General features: G+C 37.8%; 1 protein-coding gene and 1 pseudogene across 2 annotated transcripts in view; one reads left to right on the forward strand and one right to left on the reverse strand.

The window, feature by feature from the left end:
• Nucleotides 1–21,186, reverse strand: part of LOC136864668 (histone-lysine N-methyltransferase NSD2) — a 216,267-nt gene that overhangs the window by 71,714 nt on the left and 123,367 nt on the right. For both annotated transcript variants that reach the window (XM_067141967.2, XM_067141966.2), the window contains exon 5: nt 1,187–1,313. In XM_067141967.2, coding sequence (XP_066998068.1) covers nt 1,187–1,313 — 127 coding nt within the window. The remainder of the gene's footprint in view (nt 1–1,186; nt 1,314–21,186) is intronic.
• LOC137498631 (uncharacterized) lies at nt 2,426–7,450 on the forward strand (annotated as a pseudogene).

The following is a 21,186-nucleotide window of genomic DNA, read 5'->3' on the forward strand; positions in this document are numbered from 1 at the left end:
TTCAAACCAACTGGTCAGTACCATGACATTTAATCTCACATAACATTTCACGCATTTAAGCATATTTTACAATGAATATTATTGTATTTAACATATAGTTCCCATTATTAATTTTATTGTTTCACAAGAAGATATTGTTCCAGGACATTCAAAATATAAGTGTACGTTATTTAGGCTGATGACGACCCAAATAGGGTCGAAACTAGTCCCTAGCAACGCATTATAATGTACGCATAGGCATTGCAATTAATGTATAGTAATGAATAGGTGGAATAAAACATTCTGCTTAACTAAATTATATGTAAATATTTCTTTACAATTATGTTTACCCACAGTCATTACCATTAATGTATTGGACGTATTTTACCTGTAATAATAGCGGTTTCCACAATTACGGTTTATATGGGTACAGGTAAAAAAAATACCAGTGTTCTATCCAAACCTAAATTATTCCGGTACTCAGTATCTGAAATAAATTCCAGGCAGTTTGAACGAAAACAGTTTTACACCAGAAGCCAACAGAAAAAATAAGATAATTTAAAATTTTCAATTTTTAAAACATCAGTGCGATACAATACTTCATTTCGAAAAATCCCATTACTTCTCAGCTATGGATCATACATTTCTGAAATAAAATTTTTTTATAAGGTGTTCATTCCCAGATTTTCTGGATTGCTGGTAGCAAATTCCAATCAACACTGTCCTGTTCTCAATTTTTCATACAAATGTGTGGACAGTAATCCGAATGTTTTAAATAACTAACAACTATCTAATAATGGATCATTGAGGGATATAATGAAAGAGAATTTCAAGTAATCATTTCTATCCCAGAACCCACCAACTTAGAATGTCTTTCAATGAACCATTTTGGCATGAGTCAAAGTATTAGAAAAAATTCCAATAAGGACAACTGCCAGTGGTTACCCAAACTTAAAGCACTACTGTTGTGAAAATATCCAATCTACCATACATTCTTTCCACTGAGTTAAAATAACCAAGTAACAAGAGCATACCACTATTCTATAATATGTAAGCACAGCACACAAAGGAAAAATGTACTAAATACTCAAATGAAAGATGATAAAATTCAAATCTTTATAAAATTATCAACAATAAGATGCATGCATTCTTTTAAATTCTCTTTTAAGAAATGGTGTTATAAAACAGAAAATAGACAATACAACACCTTTGAATTCTCCGGTTCACACACATCAGTTTCTGGAAGAGCCACGTCCGACTTGCGTTTTCCACTACTGACTCGCATTTGCCTCCAACTGTCCACGGCATCTTCCAAGAAATCCAAGCGGTTAACTCTAAAAGTAAACAATTTATTTTTGGCATAAAAAAGAGTAGAAAAACTTTGAATTAAAAATATAAAAGAGTAAAGTCAGAGACTTGAGCTCCAATCATCAAACCTTAACCTTTCATATTGAATTTGCAGAAACTTTTTAGAGATCACTATCCGGCACAGCCTTCATCAAAAAAAACGTATTTGTTGTTAATTGTTTTTAACAATATTCATTACTTCAAACAATATCTGAACACATTATAGCAACATACATTCTAATATTTTTCTTTGGACTTTAAACAATATTGGAAACAATCTCGTGCACGTTGTGCATGATATTGGCCAGAAGAGCGAGGATGTAAAGTGTGCTTTGTATATGGAGAACACTATTCTGTGGCTGGTCCTCCCCTGCGAACCATGTGACCTTGCCGCGGTAGGGAGGCTTGCATGTCCCAATGAAGCAGATAGCCGAGCCGCAGGTGCAACCATATCGGATGGGTATCTGTTGAGAGACCAGACTAAGGAATGGTTCATCGAAAGGGGGGTAGCAGCCTTTCGGTAGTTGCAAGGGCGGCAGTCTAGATGATTGATACAGCCTTGTACTCAACATGGCTTAGCTGTGTTGATACTGCTACACGGCTGAAAGCAACGGGAAACTACAGCCGTAACTACCTCCCGAGGACCTGCAGCTCTCTCTGTATGAATGATGTACTGATGATGGCTTCCTCCCGGGTAAAATATTCCGGAGGTAAACTAGTCCCCCATTTGGATCTCCGGGTGGGGACTACACGAGAGGGGGCGATCATCAGGAAGATGGATACTGACATTCTGCGAGTCGGAGCGTGGAATGTTAGAAGTTTGAATCGTTGTGGTAGGTTAGAGAATCTGAAAAGGGAGATGGATAGACTAAAGTTAGATGTAGTTGGTATAAGTGAAGTACGTTGGCAGGAAGAAAAGGATTTTTGGTCAGGCGACTACCGAATTATCAACACAAAATTTAAAAAAAGAAGGGCAGAAGTTGGTTTAATAATAAATAAGAAAATAGGGCAGCAGGTAAGCTACTACGACCAGCATAGTGAAAGAATTGTCATCAAGATAGACACTAAACCAATGCCCACCACAATAGTGCAGGTCTATATGCCTACTAGTTCAGTAGATGAGGAAATCAAAAGAATATATGAAGAGATAGAAGATTTAATACAATATGTAAAAGGTGACGAGAACCTAATTGTGATGGGAGACTGGAATGCTGTGGTAGGCCAAGGAAGAGAAGGTAATACAGTAGGAGAATTTGGACTGGGACAAAGGAATGAAAGAGGAAGTCAGCTGGTTGAATTTTGCACTGATCATAATTTATTCCTTGCCAATACTTGGTTCAAACACCATAAACGACGGCTGTATACGTGGACGAAACCTGGAGACACTGGAAGGTATCAAATTGACTTCATTATGATTAGGCAGAGATTCAGAACCCAGGTGTTGGATTGCAAAACTTTCCCAGGAGCAGACGTGGACTCTGACCACAACTTGTTGGTCATGAAATGCCATCTGAAGTTGAAGAAATTGAAGAAAGGAAAGTATGCAAAAAGATGGGATCTAGACAAGTTGAAAGAAAAGAGTGTGAGGGATTGTTTCCAGGAACATGTTGCAAAAGGGCTAAATGAAAACGCAGAAAGAAACATAATAGGGGAAGAGTGGGTAGTCATGAAAAACTAAATCAGTAGGGCTGCTGAAGAAATGTTAGGAAGGAAGAAAAGATCAACTAAGAACAAGTGGATAACTCAGGAGATACTATGCCCGATTGATGAACGACAAAAATACAAGAATGCTAGAAATAAAGAGGGCAGAAAAGAATACAGGCGATTAAAGAATCAAGTGGATAGAAAGTGCAAGGTAGCTAAGAAAGAATGGCTGAAGGAGAAGTGCAAGGATGTCGAAGGTTGAATGGTCCTGGGAAAGGTAGATGCTGCATACAGGAAAATCAAGGAAACCTTTGGAGAAAGGAAATCTAGGTGTATGAATATTAAGAGCTCAGATGGAAAGCCACTTCTAGGGAAAGAAGACAAAGCAGAAAGATGGCAGGAGCATATCCAACAGTTGTATCAAGGTAAAGATGTAGATAATTTGGTTCTGGAACATGAAGATGCTGTTGATGCTGATGAAATGGGAGACCCAATTTTGAGGTCAACAGAGCTGTGAGTGACCTAAATAGAAACAAGGCACCTGGAATTGATGACATTCCCTCTGAATTACGACTGCCTTAGGAGAAACCATCATGGCAAGGTTATTCCATTTAGTGTGTAAGATGTATGAGACAGAAGTCCCCCATCCAATTTTCGGCAGAATGTTGTTATACCTATTCCCAAGAAAGCCGGTGTGCTGACAGGTGTGAAAACTACCGCACCATTAGTTTAGTACCTCATGCCTGCATAATTTTAACACTTATTATTTACAGAAGAATGGAAAAACAAGCCGAAGCTGAGTTGGGAGAAGATCAATTTGGCTTCAGAAGAAATGTAGGAACACGTGAAGCAATACTGACTTTGTCTGATCTTAGAGGATCGAATCAAGAAGGACAAGCCCAAGTACATGGCATTCGTAGATCTAGAAAAGGCATTTGATATTGTTGATTGGACCAAGCTATTTAAGATTCTAAAGATGATTGGGATCAGATACCGAGAACAAAGAATTATCTACAATCTATATAAAAATCAGTCTGCAGTGATAAGAATTGAGGGCTTTGAAAAAGAAGCAGCAATCCAGAAAGAAGTGAGGCAAGGCTGCAGGTTGTCCCCCCCCCCCCGCCCCTTTTCAATGTTTACATAGAACAGACTATAAAGGAAATCGAAGAAGAATTTGGAAAGGGAATCACAGTCCAAGGAGAGGAAATCAAAACCTTGAGATTTGCTGATGATATTGTAATTTTATCTGAGACTGCAGAAGATCTCGAGAAGTTGCTGAATGGTATGAATGAAGTCTTGGGTAAGGAGTACAAGATGAAAAATAAATAATTCCCAAACAAAAGTAATGGAGTGCAGTCAAACGAAGGCAGATGATGCAGGAAATATTAGATTAGGAAATTAAGTAGATGAATATTGTTACTTGGGTAGTAAAATAACTAACGATGGCAGAAGTAAGGAGGACATAAAATGCAGACTAGCACAAGCAAGGAAGAGCTTTCTTAAGAAAAGAAGTTTGCTCACTTCAATTAGAAAGATGTTTTTGAAGACTTTCGTGTGGAGCGTGGCATTGTATGGAAGTGAAACATGGGCGATTACTAGCTCAGAAAGAAAGAGAATAGAAGCTTTTGAAATTTAGTGTTACAGAAGAATGCTGAAGGCGAGATGGATAGATCAAATCACGAATGAAAGGATACTGAATCGAATTGGTGAGAGGAGATTGATTTGGCTAAATTTTGACGAGAAGAAGAGATAGAATTATAGGACACATCTTAAGACATCCAGGACTTGTTCAGTTGGTTTTTGAAGGAAGTGTAGGTGGTAAGAACGGTAGGGGTAGGCCAAGGTTTGAATATGACAAGCAGATTAGAGCAGATGTAGAATGCAGTAGTTACGTAGAAATGAAAAGGTTAGCACAAGATAGGGTGGCATGGAAGGCTGCATCAAACCAGTCTATGGAATGATGACTCAAACAACAACACAACAGTATGTGTTAGGTCTGATTCTAATTATATCTTTCAAGGAATTTCGGTGTTTGAATCAATTGGTGGCATATGCAGTATTGTACCAGTAAAAGAGCCCGACTTTAAGATTTTAATTTTAACGTAAGCATGAAATAGTTCTCAGGGCGAAACTGGATAGACACTAGCTAGGGCTTGGTACAGGAGGCAGGGTCCTATCTACAAGAAAAATTTTAATCAGATTGAATAAGAGTTTATTCATGAAATGCATATCAAATTGCACATCACCTCATTGTAGATAGGGGTTGTCTTCAACATCGTCCTTTTAATGGTCTGGGTCTCCAGCTCACCGGGCCGAACAGGCTGGAACACGTTCCGGAAAATGCCAAATACTCCGTTAGGATGAGGCCGGAACACCCAGGTTGGTCGTGTGAGTAAGTCTCGAACTTCCGATGTTCTGAATGATCCCCGATGGTCTCTGACAATGTTGCAGGTAACCATTCATCACCTAAGTCCAATGTGGGTGATGGACTCAATGTCCACAAAGACATCGAAAATGTGTTCTTCGACACTCGCAGAATTTACAAGTCAAAGTTCATAAAGACTTTGAATAAATGGTCTCTCACCACTGGCGAAATTACAAGTCACTGTCCATAAAGACTTAAAAGAATTAGTTCCTTAACACTCGCGAAAATGACAAGTCCATGTTCATAAAGACTTTTAAAAATTTCAGAGTTCATCACTGGTGAAAATTACAAGTCAATGTCCGTAAAGACTTTGAAGAATTGGGAACATGCATCATTTTCAAAAATATTTTTTTTGAAAAGTACACCAATGAAATAGTATGTAAACGTATTACATTGTGGTATGTTGCCTTGTTTTCTACCATTAAAAAATATTTAATAGTGCCTTTCCGCAAGGCGAGTGAAACGGCCTCTGACGTAAGCGGCGCGCTGTGACGTCACGATCCAGTACCACATGGAGCTCTACCAGCCGTTGTGCATCAGCCGTTGCTAAAAGCCGATTGTTTATTATTCATGATCGCGAATAACTTCAAAATGACAGAAGGAAGGTTCAAAACAGCACAATCAGACAATCTAACATGTGTAGATGTCATCATTCTTGAAAAATAGTGACTTTTGTGGCCGCAGAATTTTGCGGATAAAAAACAAGTTTGTAAGTGGCATCTTTTATATACGTGCAATGTACTGTAACCCATAGTATTAGGATAACAACTGAACCTGGATAGATATCACATCACTTTCAACATTTCCTTCTAGACTGATTCCCCTATTAAAGAATAACATTACATTTTCGGGCTTTCAGCATTAGTAAAGTAAGAAATCGGATTTCAGCACTAACATAAACATATAGGTAGCATTATAGTACTAGTCCGCTTCTGTGGTGTAGTGATTAATGTGTGCCATTCCCGGAGGCCCGGTTTCAATTCCCGGCTCTGCCATGAAAGTTGAAAACAAAACAGCTTCCATAGTTTCAATAACTGTGTGTTTTGAGTGAAAATATTGTCACGTTGACTGTTTACCTGTATGCAATTAGATGTATAGTCTATTCGTTATGAGATAATGTCTAGAAACTGTATTGGATGTAAGAAGCATTCAGATGATAAGCATTCTCCATCCTATTTAGGTTGAAAGTCTGATCATGCTGCAGCCTGTGCCAAAAATTACAGTGGGTCTTTGTATAATAAGGAACAGTAAAAATATTTTCTCACTCAAGTGAGAGTAGAGGTCTGGAGTATGTTTCTATGGGGATGGGGATTCCAAAAGTTACAAGGCAGTGTGTGATTCCAATCCATGCAATGGTAAAGAAGTCAATAAACTGGAATGTGTGAGCCACTACCAAAAGCGTTCAGGAACAGCTCTTAGAAAAATTGTACAACATAATAAAAAGATGGGTGGTAGAGGCAAATTAACTGGAGCACAGATAGACAAGTGTCAGAATTATTTTGGAATTGCTTTGCGTTCCAACTACAGTTTCATAAAATATATGGCAAATGCTATATGGGCAACATGTATCATTTGACTGCCCATAAAGACAGGTCTTCCCATCACAGGTGCCCTATAGGAATAGACAGTTTGTGTTCATACCAACAAGCCAAAGCTGGCAACCTACTTGACAATTATGAGCATAAAGAAGGAATACCACTAGAAGTCCTACATGCAATGAAGCCTATGTATGAAAGGCTCTGTGATCCAAAAATGTTATCAAAGTGTCTTCATGGTTTTACTCAAAATACCAATGAGTCATTCAACGGTACGGTATGGAAGAGGTGTAGAAAAGATACATATGAGGTGCTGTCCACTCTCAAAATGGGTGTCATGGATGCAGTTTTACACTTTAATTGTGGAAGCAAGGTTGAAATAGAGGTTTTAAGAAGAATGAAGATTGTGCCTCGTATGCACTCAGCATCAGGAGTGTCACAAGCTGATGAGGCACGTGTACGCAAAAGTCAGCTTCAGAGCACTGCTGAACAAAGACAGCGAAGGAGGTACCTCAGGTGAAGAAGAAAGCTGCAGGAGGACAAGAAACTTCAAGAGGAAGGTCCCACCTATACAGCGGGAGAATTCTAATGCTTTCAGATAAAAAGACAGAGGTCTAATCATAATACAAAACATTAAACTTAATTTACTCAAAACTAAAAATTATGTTACCGAGCTCGATAGCTGCAGTCGCTTAAGTGCGGCCAGTATCCAGTATTCGGGAGACAGTAGGTTCGAACCCCACTGTCGGCAATCCTGAAGATGGTTTTCCGTGGTTTCCCATTTTCACACCAGGCAAATGCTGGGGCTGTACCTTAAATAAGGCCACAGCTGCTTCCTTCCCATTCCTAAGCCTTTCCTGTCCCATGGTCGCCATAAGACCTATCTGTGTCGGCGTGACGTAAAGCAACTAGCAAAAAAAAATTTATGTTTTCTCAGGTTCGAACAATAAGAAGTCAAGTTCAAATTCAGATATCTACCTCAAAAAGGTCTCAAATTGAAGATAGTTAATTTAGGAATGCCCTGTACTAGAACTGAGTGAAAATATATCCCCGTTCAAAAACTGAGTACGAAGAAATTAAAAATTATTTTTGAAATTATGTATTTTTGAAAGAATGTGTTATAATTCTTCGTGTAATAGTGATAAACTAACATTTAGTAGGGGACATCAAGAACACTAATGATAATAGTTTGGCGAAAGAAATATTAAAATAAATGCATTTTTGTACTTGCAAGGTAGTTTCAAAAAAGTGCTGTTTTTGTTAACAAAAAAATTCTTGGACAGCCCTTAAATTGTAAATTGGGCAATCTTATAAGATAACAGTCTTCATTTACCTTCCTGTTAACTACTAACAAGTGTTAAAAAGTTTTGGTGTAAAATTATGGATTGTTTAATGAAACTTATATGAATACCTTAACAGAAATCTGAGATGGTAAGGATCGTAACTGTGATCATTTAACACGGAATGGCTGCACGATTCCCTTAGATTTTTAGTTTATAATCATTCTAGTCTTTAAGCAAGGTCAGATCGGCGGGAGCTGTTTCCATCTGTCTTGGGTCCAGCTGTGGGGTTACCTTCGCACAAGAACTAACTTCTTCTGCTGGAACACTATTTTCGTTTTTGAATTTGCTATTACTGCCATCTGTAACTGCAGGATAGGTGGCAATAATTTTGTCACCCAACATCAAGCTATTTTGCAAACAGGTACATACGTTACTATCGTCTACAGGGTGAAACCTGCAAGGATTGTTATGCTTCGTGCATGTCGCATGTCAGTAAATGAGAGCATGGTCACCATCAGACCATTCCCATACACCCTTAATATACCGTATCAACTTTAATGAATGAATAACAAACCAGAATAACAGTAAAACTTACTCCCTGTATAGCTGGTGTTGAAAATGCTCTTCCTGATCCTGTAAACAACCAATGTAGCATGTAATAACATTCTGGTTCACTCTCTGGAATTCAGCCATCTTTAAAATTTTGGTATGAATTTCATTTTAAAATCTACAGCACACGAAAGTATTCTGTTCAACACTAAATACAGAAGCCATGAAAAGCAATAAACTGATCAATTAATGCTGTATAAGAAACAATCACCCTCAACGGCTTATTGTAGTCTAGCCAAGAACCATGACAGTGGGTCATGCGGAAACTGCCATCATCCACTCGCCCAGACATGGCACTATGAATCAACTAACCTTTCAACGTAACTGTAGCTTGACGCACATGTGAGAATTTCTCAATATAACAGTGCAACATTTCACATGCATTACTGGAAGGAAGCTCATTTCTCGCATTATTAAAAAAAAAAAAATCAGTCCAGATAAACCAGAAATCTGGTTTAATGAAAGATAAACAAGATTCTTGTATACATCCCCAAATTACCTAATTTTCAAGGCACCAAAATGTTTCTAGTGAACCCATAACATGAAGACTTCATGAGAAGTTCAAATGGGAAGCGACCCCATATGAAATCATATTCATCAAACCTGACCTTTTTAATGCATCATTACACTGACAACTCTTTCAAACCTATTACAGCCATTGTAATTTCTGAATAAAACGTAACAAAAATTCATGACATTTCATCTATACGAAAAGAAAGGAAAAAGAATAGTAAACTTATAAGCGAGCATCAACAGAGTAGAACATAGTTTTAAGTAAAACATCGTTCCTGGAACTGTCGTTTTCCCATATCCATCGTTCAAATTATTCGGTCCCAAAAATGTTGGATATAAACCAGTGTTAAATTTCCCCGCATCTATCACTCCTCGAACTATCGTTTTATTGCATCGATCGTTAAGAAAATATTTGTCCTCTACCACAATTTTCCCGCATGGATCAATCGAACATAAGAAAAATATACGCAAAAGTTTTTTGAATTTAAAGAGACAGCTGAATACTCTAGCATATAACAGCGACAACCTGCTAAGCGAAAATGTACGAGCGATTGCGAGTTGCTAGTCTTGAGCAAAGATCCATAGGCTGGAGTGATGTGCGCAGGTTATTCACGAGCAACCTCACGAGCCTCCTGGAGCCAACGCTTCTCCTCGGCCCACTGACTGGTCCCTAGAAGTAATCTTATTTACAAGAATTAAAACAGAGACTCTGTGTTGCTATTGGCTGGCTAGGGCTTCCAACTTCGTTGAAAATGAGAAAATCGCGCAGTTTAAAACAGTCAGGGCATGCACCAGGTACGTTTTAATTACATTAAGGAGTGAGGGTAATTGTTTCTACTTATTCAATACTACAACAGTGTGACGTTATTAATACATCACATATTTATTAGATTTCAACACATTATTATTATTATTATTATTATTATTATTATAATCATCATTATTACATTTACATGAGGAAAAATACAGTACCCATATTTTATTATTTTGCTTCCCCCCCTATTTTATGTCAACATAGATTGAAATCTAATAAACGTGTGATGTATTAATGACGTCACACTGTTGTAGTACTGAATAGGTGGAAAAACAATTACCCTCACACCTTCATGTAAATCTGGATTCAAGACAGACTAAAAATGAAGTTTTTGACATTAAATACGTTTCAGTTAGTCACAGCGTTATTAATCGAGTCATACTTTGTGATGTGTTTGGGATGCTAGAGGCCTGTTGACCACTTTGATGCCCCCCTGCCCAGTTGTCTTGTTACACGCCGGACCTAACCAAACCAGACCAATAATCTTTTCGCTAGCCTGGTCTTGAAACCAATTCCAAAGTTGGCAGCATCGCTTAACCCACTGTGACACTGTCCGAGACGCACCACGTTGAATTTCTAACCTCTGCGACATCGTCCGAGCCTGCCATGTGGGATCTCTAACCTATCGTTCGTGAAGGGTCTACAGAATCTTTTAATAAAATACAGATTATTGCCGTAATAGCCACATATATCATTAATTTGCAATAAGAGAACTGACCTTGAAGATTTTCCAATTACTACAAGATGTAAGGAAAAGTGAAACGAAACGACGTAAAAGTTGCGCTTTTTCTTTTCATCGTGCATATCATGATTGCAATGATTTGATACAGTTATGTATAGCATGAGCATGTCCGCCTTCAAGGCTAAATGGTTAGCACGTTTTGGTATTCAGTTTAAGAGGTCACGACCGGGTCGGTGATTAAATTTCGTTTGTTAATTCAGACAGTTCGGGGACTGTGTGTGTGCGCCGACTTACGCATTAGGATTCATCTAACGTAGAGCTGCACTTTCGAACGCGCGTAAATTGCCTATCACGCGACAACTCGAAAGATCTGAACCCGGCTTCGGACGCCAGACGCAATCATTTTTTTTCTGATTCGTTGTGCCCAACTGTGGAGAGTGTTTGAACTTATTTTGCACATTGTTTCTTCTTTTCTTCCCAATATCTCTTCATTTTTTCGCTGTGTTCCTTTCTGCGTGTTTCTGTCCAGCCTGTATTTTTTCTTGTTGGTCTCTATGCAAATTTATGTTTGTTTACTAAGCTTCCAAATGTCATTCTATCTTGAATGGTTTTGTCCTCAATACCCATTTCTTGTAGATCTTCATGAATTTCTGCTAACCAATTGTTGCAGATTTTCAGGGTTAGAGCTAGATTTAGAATTTTCTCCGTCAGCCTGTTGTTATCCATTCTGTGTAGGTGTCCGTAGAATTTGGGTCGTCTCTTCCTGATGGTATCTGATTTTTTCTGTTAATTGAAAAATTTCGTGTGGTTTCTTTTTCATCCAAATTCCATTTTCGAACTTTGGTCCTAGGATTTTTCTGAGAATTTTCCTCTCTTGTTTCTCAATGCTTTTCATTTGTGACCTGCCGCCAATGATCAGTCTTTCAGATGCATGAAGTGCCTCTGGTTTGACGACTGTATTGTAGTGTCGTAATTTTGCATTTTTTGATATACATCTTTTGTTGTATCTGTTCAATGTGATTTTGTAAGCCCTTTGCAGTTAAGCAGTTCTTTCTTTGTTAGCTTCCTGATTTAACCCTGCTGGCTGAATAATTTCACCTAGATACTTGAATTTGTCTACTTGGGAAATTATTCCACATTTGGTGATTAATGGTTGATTGTCGAATCTCGATTTAGTTCCTTCCATACACTGTCTTTTCAAATGAAATTTGAAGTCCGCTTTTTGCGTCTATGTCATGCAATTTTTCTATTGAGTGGATTGCTTCTTGTATGTTGTTCGAATGGATCGCAAGGTCATCTGCGAAAACTAAGCAATCAAGGTGATTTCTTTCTTTAAGAAGTCTGGCAATGTTTATACCTTTAGTTTCTTTTCTCCATTCACGAATCACTTTTTCCAAAGCTAAATTGAATAGTAGTGGGGATAGTCCATCTCCCTGTCAGACAACAGTTCTGATTCAAAGTATAGATAAGAAATGTGTTTTTCCACCATTCAATATGTACCGGGCGGTACACCTCCACACCGCTAATTTAAAATGTGCGCCTGTTGAAACTCCTCTGCTGGAGGAAGTCTGAACTTTATGGACAGTATTAATTTTCAAGTTTCTCAGAAGATGTCTCTACCTGGAAATTTTGGAGTTTTTGAACTGTGTCATTTTCGACGTATTTTTGTTTTGCTTGTAGTAACTTTCTCTTCTAGAGGACACTACTGAAGATCAACAATAGTGCACCCTAGTGCGGAGTGAAAGAACTATTTTTTTTGGAGAAGTTCTTATTTCAAAAGTTTGTTTCTTGTTAAATTTCTTTCTGTTATTGTTTAAGTTGGCTGTATACCCCTCTTTTTCCCCTTGTTTTAGATTTATCCAATCCCGAATTTCTTTTAGTAATTTCCGACCAATCCGATGTATCTTCCCCAACTTGGATATGTTTCTGTACCCTAGCCAATAAAGTGATTGTGGGCGGGTGTTCTCTTCCCTAAAACGCCTAGAACCTTCCGCGAGAGTATTTAAACTGCTGATTTTTGGGTCTCCGGGCCACTTCTGTTCCATCTTTCAGTGTGTAAAGTACATAGCAGGGGGCGGGAAGCGCCTCTTTCTTCTCCAGTTGTTCAACACCAGGTAATGGCCTCTTAATAACTTCTTTTCTTGCTAGGTTGGCAGTTTAACTCTCGGAGCGGGTTCGAAGCGTTTCCACCATGTAACCTTTTCCTAAAATGTAACCAATCTTTTCATCTATTCTCTTTTAAAGCTGCATATTGGGATAGAGAGTGCTAACCCTCTCGAGCTCCCACTCACATTGTTTTGAGGTGAACTTATTTTCTCAACCTATTCTTCGTTAATGTAAAACAAATTGCTCTTTTCTAAAGTCACCTCTGTAGTATGGGATTAGCCCTTGCATTAGTGGCCTAGAGCCAGATTAGGTTTTAAAAACAAGTGTATTAGGAGTGCAGATCGCCTCCTCTCAAATTGTTATTTTAGAGGTCATGTAATTGCCCCTTTTCATTTAATAGACCTCAGTAGGTTGGGTATTTTACCCCTGTGTCTATGTCCAGTGAGGACAACTCGAAGGTGGAGTTTGGTGTGGCCTTTGAGAGGCTTAGAGTTGAGAGCGAGTGGCTCTCTTTCTTTTGAAAATTGAGTGTTGTATGCCTCGTGGAGGCTTTTCAGTGTAATTTGGAGCAAGGACTCCTAGGCATGAATGGGGTTTTCTGCCCCTCTGTTGAAACTTGTGTTTGGGGTAAAACTGAGCTGATTGCCCAAGCATTGTGAAGTCAGGGCGCGAAGCCCAAATCCTGTAAATATTGTAACTACCCTTTGGAATTGCTACTTTGTACCTGCCATGCTTGTTATTTCTTTGTTTTTGAAAAGAAAATATAACCTTGTTAAATTTTACATTAACTCTGATTCCGTAGTTTGAGACCGACCCGTTCACGCCCACACCTTCTTTCACCTCTACCTACCACTAAAACACGGTAACACAATACACAATTTATTTTAATAGATTAAGCTAGTACCGGTTTCGGCTCTTTAACGGCCACCATCAGCTAGTACATGTTTTGTTTTAGCCATTAGACAATTCACAAGTTGTTATTGTATTAGGCATCCGGATGTCTAATGGGGGATGGAAATGTATACAATAGCATATAATTAAAATATCAGTAGTCAGGGTAAAAAGTTACAAATAGAACATGAGTATGTAAAACATATTAAAAACACACAGGCCACAATATATAACATTTAAAAAGTTTCAACACATTAAAATGGTACGTATAGGTAGACACTTGTTAAAATTTTTCCATTCATGCTATATAGATTCCATTCTTCTGTCCTCTGTGCAGTTCCTTTGCTTCTAAGTTATGTTGATTTTAGTGGCGTAAGGTAATCTTCGAGAACATTTTGAAACTGGTGTACGTCTCATTGATATGGGCCTTTGTCATGAAGAAATTTTGTTATGTTATATATCCCAACTTGTGATATACTATGGCAAGTTTCAATATAGCAAACAGCAGGTCTCGAGCTTGTATTTAGAGTTAGTCGGTGGCAACACCTCTCTCGTCTATGTTTGTTCTTGTAGTCTGTAAAGATAAGGTGATATAAGTATGCCGGTAGTGTGTGTATGAAGGAATGCCTAGTGTGTGTATGGAAAGAGTACTTACTACAGTTGTTGTGGAAGTCTTGTGCCGATGTGTTTGAAGGCTTGTTGTGTTCTACTGCGAGTGCGTCTGGGGCTCATATTAGCTGTGGAGGGGAATGTAGGTGGGGGGAAGAAGGAGTGGCCGTTGGAGAAGTAGGGGCGGGGTCAGGCTTGCGATTCGTTGGTTTGTTAGAGCGTGTGTTTACTTTTTGAGGTAATCATTCTTTAATGTCGGAATGGCTTTGTCAAAAATGATGCTGGTTTTTTCATTAACATCATTAATGTTATGATTGGGGTTGGCGTATTGGTCTAAAGAAATGTAGAAATCTTCGGTTATGTTGAGCAGGGGGCCCTTGGAATTTATATTTAGTATCGTCATGTCGTTATTGATGTTTGTGAAACTATGCTTGGATTCTTCTACATGTTGGCCTATTGATGAGAAATGGTTATGTTTTACTGCATTTATATGTTCATTGTAGCGGATGGGGAAGTTTCTGCCTGTACGTCCTATGTAACTTATGTCACAGTTGTTACATTTGATACAGTAGACACCTGATTGGTTGTATTTATTGTTATTATTGACTGTTTTAGTGTTATGTATAATGTTGGTACTATTGTGTGTGGTTTTGAATACTGTTTTTATGTTGTGCTTCTTGAAAATATTATAGTATATATGTGGGTGTTGTTAAAGGTAAATAGGGCATAGTCTTTTTTAGGTTTGGCTGTTTTTGCTAATCTAGTTTTAGGTTGTGATTTTATTTTGTGAATGATTTTGTTGACCATTTCTTTGCTGTATCCGTTGTGTTTAGCTATGTCGTGGATTAACTTCAATTCATTGTTTTGGTCTTCTGTTGTCATTGGGATGTTAAAGGCTCTATAAATCATACTATAATAGGCTGCTCTTTTTTGTGTATTGGGATGAATGGAATCATTTTTTATGGTATTTGAGGTGTGTGTGGGTTTCCTGTAGATCTTGTAAGATAAGTGGTTGTCGTGTCTGGTTATTGTTAAGTCTAGGTAATTTAGTGTACGGTTATTTTCGGTTTCTTTGGTGAATTTAATTTGGGGATCTAGAGTGTTAAGCTTGTCTAGTATAGTTTGTGCGTCAGTGGATCTATTATCTAAAACTACGAAGACATCGTCAACAAATCTGCACCAAAAATGTATATTATCTATTTCTTTGATTGACGTTTGTTCTAAGTTATCTATATATATTTCTGCTAATATTCCGGAGGCAGGAGACCCCATAGGTAGGCCTTGTTGCTGATAGATGGTATCGTGAAATCTGAAATAGTTATTGTTTATGGCGAATTCAAGTAAGTTTATGAATTTGTTTATTTCTAAGGTGCTCAAGTTGCTATTGTTTTTTAGGTTAGATTCTATTATTTTGATTGTTTGTTTAACAGGAATGTTAGGGTACATATTTATTATGTCAAATGAAGCAAGGGTATGGTGTTGTTCGATCTTTAGCTCTTTGGTTCTGTTGCAGAAATCTATTGAGTTTAGTATTGTTTTGTTTGCTAAAAATGTATAGTGCTTTTTTAAGAATTTTTGGATGAATTGAGATAAGTTGTAGGTTGGACTGGCTCTATAGTTTATAATTGGTCTCATAGGTACGTCTTCTTTATGTATTTTTGGGTAGGCTTTCGCAGTCGGTAATTGGGGGTTCATTGTTATGAGTTTAGCAGATTCAGTTTCGGTGAGAAGAAAGTGTGTGTTTTTAAGTAAAATTTTTAAATTCCTTTGTTTGTTGTTGGTTGGATCTCGGTGTTTAATAGAAAAAGTATTGTCTTGGAAACATTTTTTAGTCTTTGTTATGTATTCATTTTTATCCATAATGACCGTAGTGTTGCCTTTGTCGACCTTCGTTACTAGTAGATTGTTCCGTTTTATTTTATTTTTAAGTTTGTTTAAGTTCGATCTATTGGTGGTATTCATGTTTGGGTTATTATTGTGGATGCTATTGATGTATTGCGGGATCTTTCTACTGATTTCGTGTCTTACTTCGTCTCGTATGTCATATGGGATCTTTTGTAAAGCAAGTTCTGTTTCGGTAATGGTAGTTATAATATTCTGGTAGGATGATGCATTACCCCAGGCCCATATCAATAAGACGTACACCAGCTTCAAAATGTTCTTGAAGATTACCTTTACAATGGCGAAAAATGAAAGTATCCTCCTATTCAATACATCATATATTCCGTCATTAGACGGAGTAAACAAGTTCAGACATGTTTCGGCTCGTTTGAGCCATCTTCAGTGAAAAAAATTAGGGGGGTTGGAATAATTTACATAATATGAGTTGAAAAAATGCTAAAAAACATAATGAAAGCGCAAATGAAAAAACAAACAAAAGAGAGCCTAGACGGAAACAAAATAGCATAAATATACAATATTTACATCAATATGCAGAGCAAAAAACAACTTATTGCGACAAAATTCAGTGAAACAGGTGTTAATTTGAAATAATAATTGATACTAAAAACTGTGTTAACCTAAGAAACAAGGGAATGAGAAAACAAATGATGCAGATGGAAATGAATAATAGTAGCACATGGTGAGGTTGTGGACCTCATAGTTTACAAATTATTAGTTTATAAAAACGGCAAAACAATTTGAAATCGTTGTCAAAATCCTAGTGGAAACCCATCACATAAAATTGGTCAGGAGGAGAGCGGGAGCAAACATTTTGAGAGAAACCAAGCCTGAATTAACCTGCAGGTGAAAAGCCTGTGATAGGAGAAAAAACACCTTAAATTTAAGGCTTCAGAAATAGCAGCATTCTTAATATCTTCTCAATCTAGCGGTCCCTTTCTTCATTATTGTTTCATAATGTTGGCTGGTGTTTTGCCTTATTATAGAGGGGTCGGAAGGGCCGCATATAAAAATATGAGAAGCTGTGTTAGGTAGAAGACAGATGCATAGTAAATTGTAGTAATCTAGTGGAAACCGTCAATGAAAGGAGAAAAATTCCTCTGTAGTTATTAATATCTGATTTGTCTCCTTTCTTGTAAAGTAGGTGAATCAATGTACATTTCCAATCCTCCGGAATTTCTTCAGAAAACCAGATGTCCTGCAAGATATTTTGAATACGCTGGGCCAGTTTGTCACCACCAATTTTCAACATTTCAGCGATTATTCCATCTTCTCCTGGTGCTTTGTTGTTTTTTAAACTCTGATTATTTGTTTGACTTCTCGTAATGTGGGGGGTTCTGAATCTGGATTAGGTGTTGGTTTTTCATAGGTGAATTGTTTTTTCGGATATTCACAGTTTAAAAGGTCCATGAAATGGTTTGCTAGTTCACAATTTCCCTTATTACTTGTTTCCAAAGTCCCATCTGTACGTTTGAAACAGAGACTAGGTGCCTGGTAATTGGATAATTCATCTCTGAATGTTCTGTAGAAGTTACGTGTATTGTTTTTCTTGAAATCTTTGATTTCTGCCAGTCTGTTTTGTTCATAGCAATCATCATTATTATTATTATTATTATTATTATTATTATTATTATTATTATTACATTTACATGAGGAAAAATGCCCAAATACAGTACCCATATTTTATTATTTTGCTTCCCCCCCTATTTTATGTCACCCGCATTTATCGTTTTCCCGCATCCATCATCATTTTCCACCTCCCCCATGAAAAACAATGCATCGAGTTGTTACTGTACAATCTAAGAAGCATTGGGAAGTTTGTCTACTGGTTTCCAATTTGTTTGTTTACTTGGGAGAATATATTAACATTCATGAATGAGGCCAGTATGAAAGGATAATATAAGATGTTGTATATCAATGGTATTCAAATTCTTTGGTTGGTGCATCCCCAAAATCTAACTGTTTTACCTTCGAACCCCCGAAGTACGAGTATATTGTGATTATACCAGAAATAACAAATTATTGTCGCTGGATGCCAAATAATATTAAGTACCGTATAATCATCTTCCGCAGCTCATCCCACTTGCTCAGTCACTGCACGCACAGAAACACGAAAGAGTTGTGATGGGGAATTCAAGGTCACATGCTCTTGCAGTCACCGCAGGATTTTCAACCGAAAATCCCACCTCAGCAAAACTGGGAATTAAACCACGGTCGCCGGGATGAAGGTAAGTGCTTATGTCACTACACCACTCTGTTCCCCAATAACAACAATAATGTATTGTCTACACATCGCCGTTTGGCACAGGAAACCGTGTAACTCCATTGGAGTGAAGTTAATACAAGTCCGAAACCGAGTGGTCAGCAATGGCCAGAGAATTCCTGGCACTTTTTAATGCTTAACAACAATAGCCCAATTACTCGACCACTGGAGTCTTCTATTCCCTTCTCAGGCAACGCAGCAAACCTTCACAAGACAGATGGAGAAACAGTTTTCTAATGAGTGGAAATATGAGGTTTTCGCTGCCTAGGAATGATATACGGTGGAACCTCGATTCTCCGTTTTTGGAGGGACCACGAAAATAAAACTTATAACATGGGAAAACGGAAAATACGGGAGTGAATGAAAACCCTCTACAATTTGGCAAAACATCACAAAAATGAAATATGTATAATTACAATCTTACAAACACTCCCAAACCAAACTACAACCCCAATGGGCCTTTGCCTGCCAAATGACCGCTGCTCAGTCCGAAGGACTGCAGATTACGAGGTGACGCACGGTCAGTGTGACGAATCCTCTCGGCCGTTACTCCTGGCTCTCTAGACCGGGGTCGCCATCTCACCATTAGATAGCCCCTCAATTAAAGGTAATCACGTACGCGGGGTGGACCTGGAACCAGCCTTTATATCTAGGTAAAAATGGCTGACCTGGCTGATTATCGAACCCGGGCCTTATTATTAGACCGCGAAACCGGCATCAAACTATTACCAGTACGTGATTTTGAAATCTCTGTACTTTAATTTCAGTTTGACAGGAGAAACTTAGTCATTTTCCCGTGAAAACTTATTTCAGTTCAGCAAATTTGATTAGCCATACTTTTCAAAAATATAATAACGCCAAACCAAACTACAATCGACCTCAAGTAGTTTTTAATTCTCTTATCTAATAAAATAAAGCACTTTAGGTATAAAACAGTACAACAATATGGCGATATCCTTTTTTTTCTTAATCTTCCATTGTAATTTAATCTACGGTATATTGTTCGTAGTCAGATTCTAGAAATCTTATACCACGTAAATTAGGCCTACATCGACACATAAAGGTTATGTTGAACTTGAGAACATGGTTTCGAAGTATCGATTCTCGAAAGTTCTCGAATGAATTCTATTCAATTCTGCCCGTCGCTAATCAAATCAAATTGGAAAGAGAAAAAAAAAAAATCATAAAAACTTCAGAAATTATGGTTATTCGTGACCTTGAGCTCAGCTGGAAAGCGCGCTCGCTGCACATGTCAGTACGGGTTGGAAATGATACTACAAACTACAAACCATGTAACATGTGCAAATAAAACGACTGTAGTTTTTGACATTTTAACATGAAAACGTAAAATTCCAAATCTTACATTAGGACCGAAACAGTAACAGGCAATCCCAAGACCTTCCATAGCTTTTTGTATGTAAGGTGCAACATCCGTCCTGGTCTCGATAACATAATCGTATACGATAATAATAAAATACTAGATTTGTGTTAAGAAGGAACAATTTCGATTCCTGTCTGAAAGCACAGCGACGATAGAGTGACCTGTGGAAAGTACCGAAAACCTGTTCAGCAATACGGTACAATTGAAAAAAAAGTAAAAATGTAAACATCTAACCCTGGACATAATGTGGACGCTTTATAAGTGCAAATATTTGACGAAACTCGTTCCATCTTCAAGTACAGCTGTCGAAATGCGCTGTGTCTACAATTGTGGCCATTCTCAGCTTTATGATTTCCGAGATTCTCTAAACATTACCACACGACTGCGATGTTAAGATGGTTACATATGCAAGTTCACTTTTCGCTTTTCCAGTGCAGTACTTGCTCTAATTATTGGAACGACGTGGCTTTAACGCCAAGATCCATAAGCAAGCATTAGTCGTCCTTTCGTGAGATAAAGTTTATTGAAAAACGCTTGATCGAGGATTTAGAGTTGATGGGACTGTGAAATTTCTGGGCGGTTGATCCGGGAAATCATATTTTCGAGGAACAGATAATGCGGGATTTTTACAACATGATTTGATTACAATGCTTGCGGGACCAAGTAATTTGAATGCATAATCCGGGAAAACGTAGTTTCAGGGAACGGATAATAGAGGTTCCACTGTATATACAGTATTATAAACGCAACAATTACTGTTGTACTATATCCAATGCTACTGAAAAGAAACTTAAGTCATTAAGTGGATTTCAAAACAAAAATTTTTAAAAAGTGCTATATTATTAAGTGACAATGGCAATTATAAGAAATTACTATCTCCACTATAAACTGTGTATTCTAAATTATGAGTCTGAATGGCACACCTAACCTTAAATCCAGAAATGGAAGGAACATTATGTCTACATTTTCTTCAGCTCATTTTACAAAACGAGTCTTTACATGCGTTTGGTGTGAAAGATTCTGCCGTCGCGGCCGTATCTGCAGTGTGTGGCTGTTGTGGACTCTGATGTTATCTGACAGTGAATAAACTTTCTAGTCTTTGTACGGACTCTCTAGCCAGAGCGCACGTAAATCACCCGATACTAACGCCGATACGGTCACGTTCTGAATGAAGCAGTCTGCCATTAGACTGAGCTGAGCGCGGAC

Source organism: Anabrus simplex, chromosome 2, assembly GCF_040414725.1.
Source record: "Anabrus simplex isolate iqAnaSimp1 chromosome 2, ASM4041472v1, whole genome shotgun sequence".
NCBI classification, from domain to species: domain Eukaryota; kingdom Metazoa; phylum Arthropoda; class Insecta; order Orthoptera; family Tettigoniidae; genus Anabrus; species Anabrus simplex.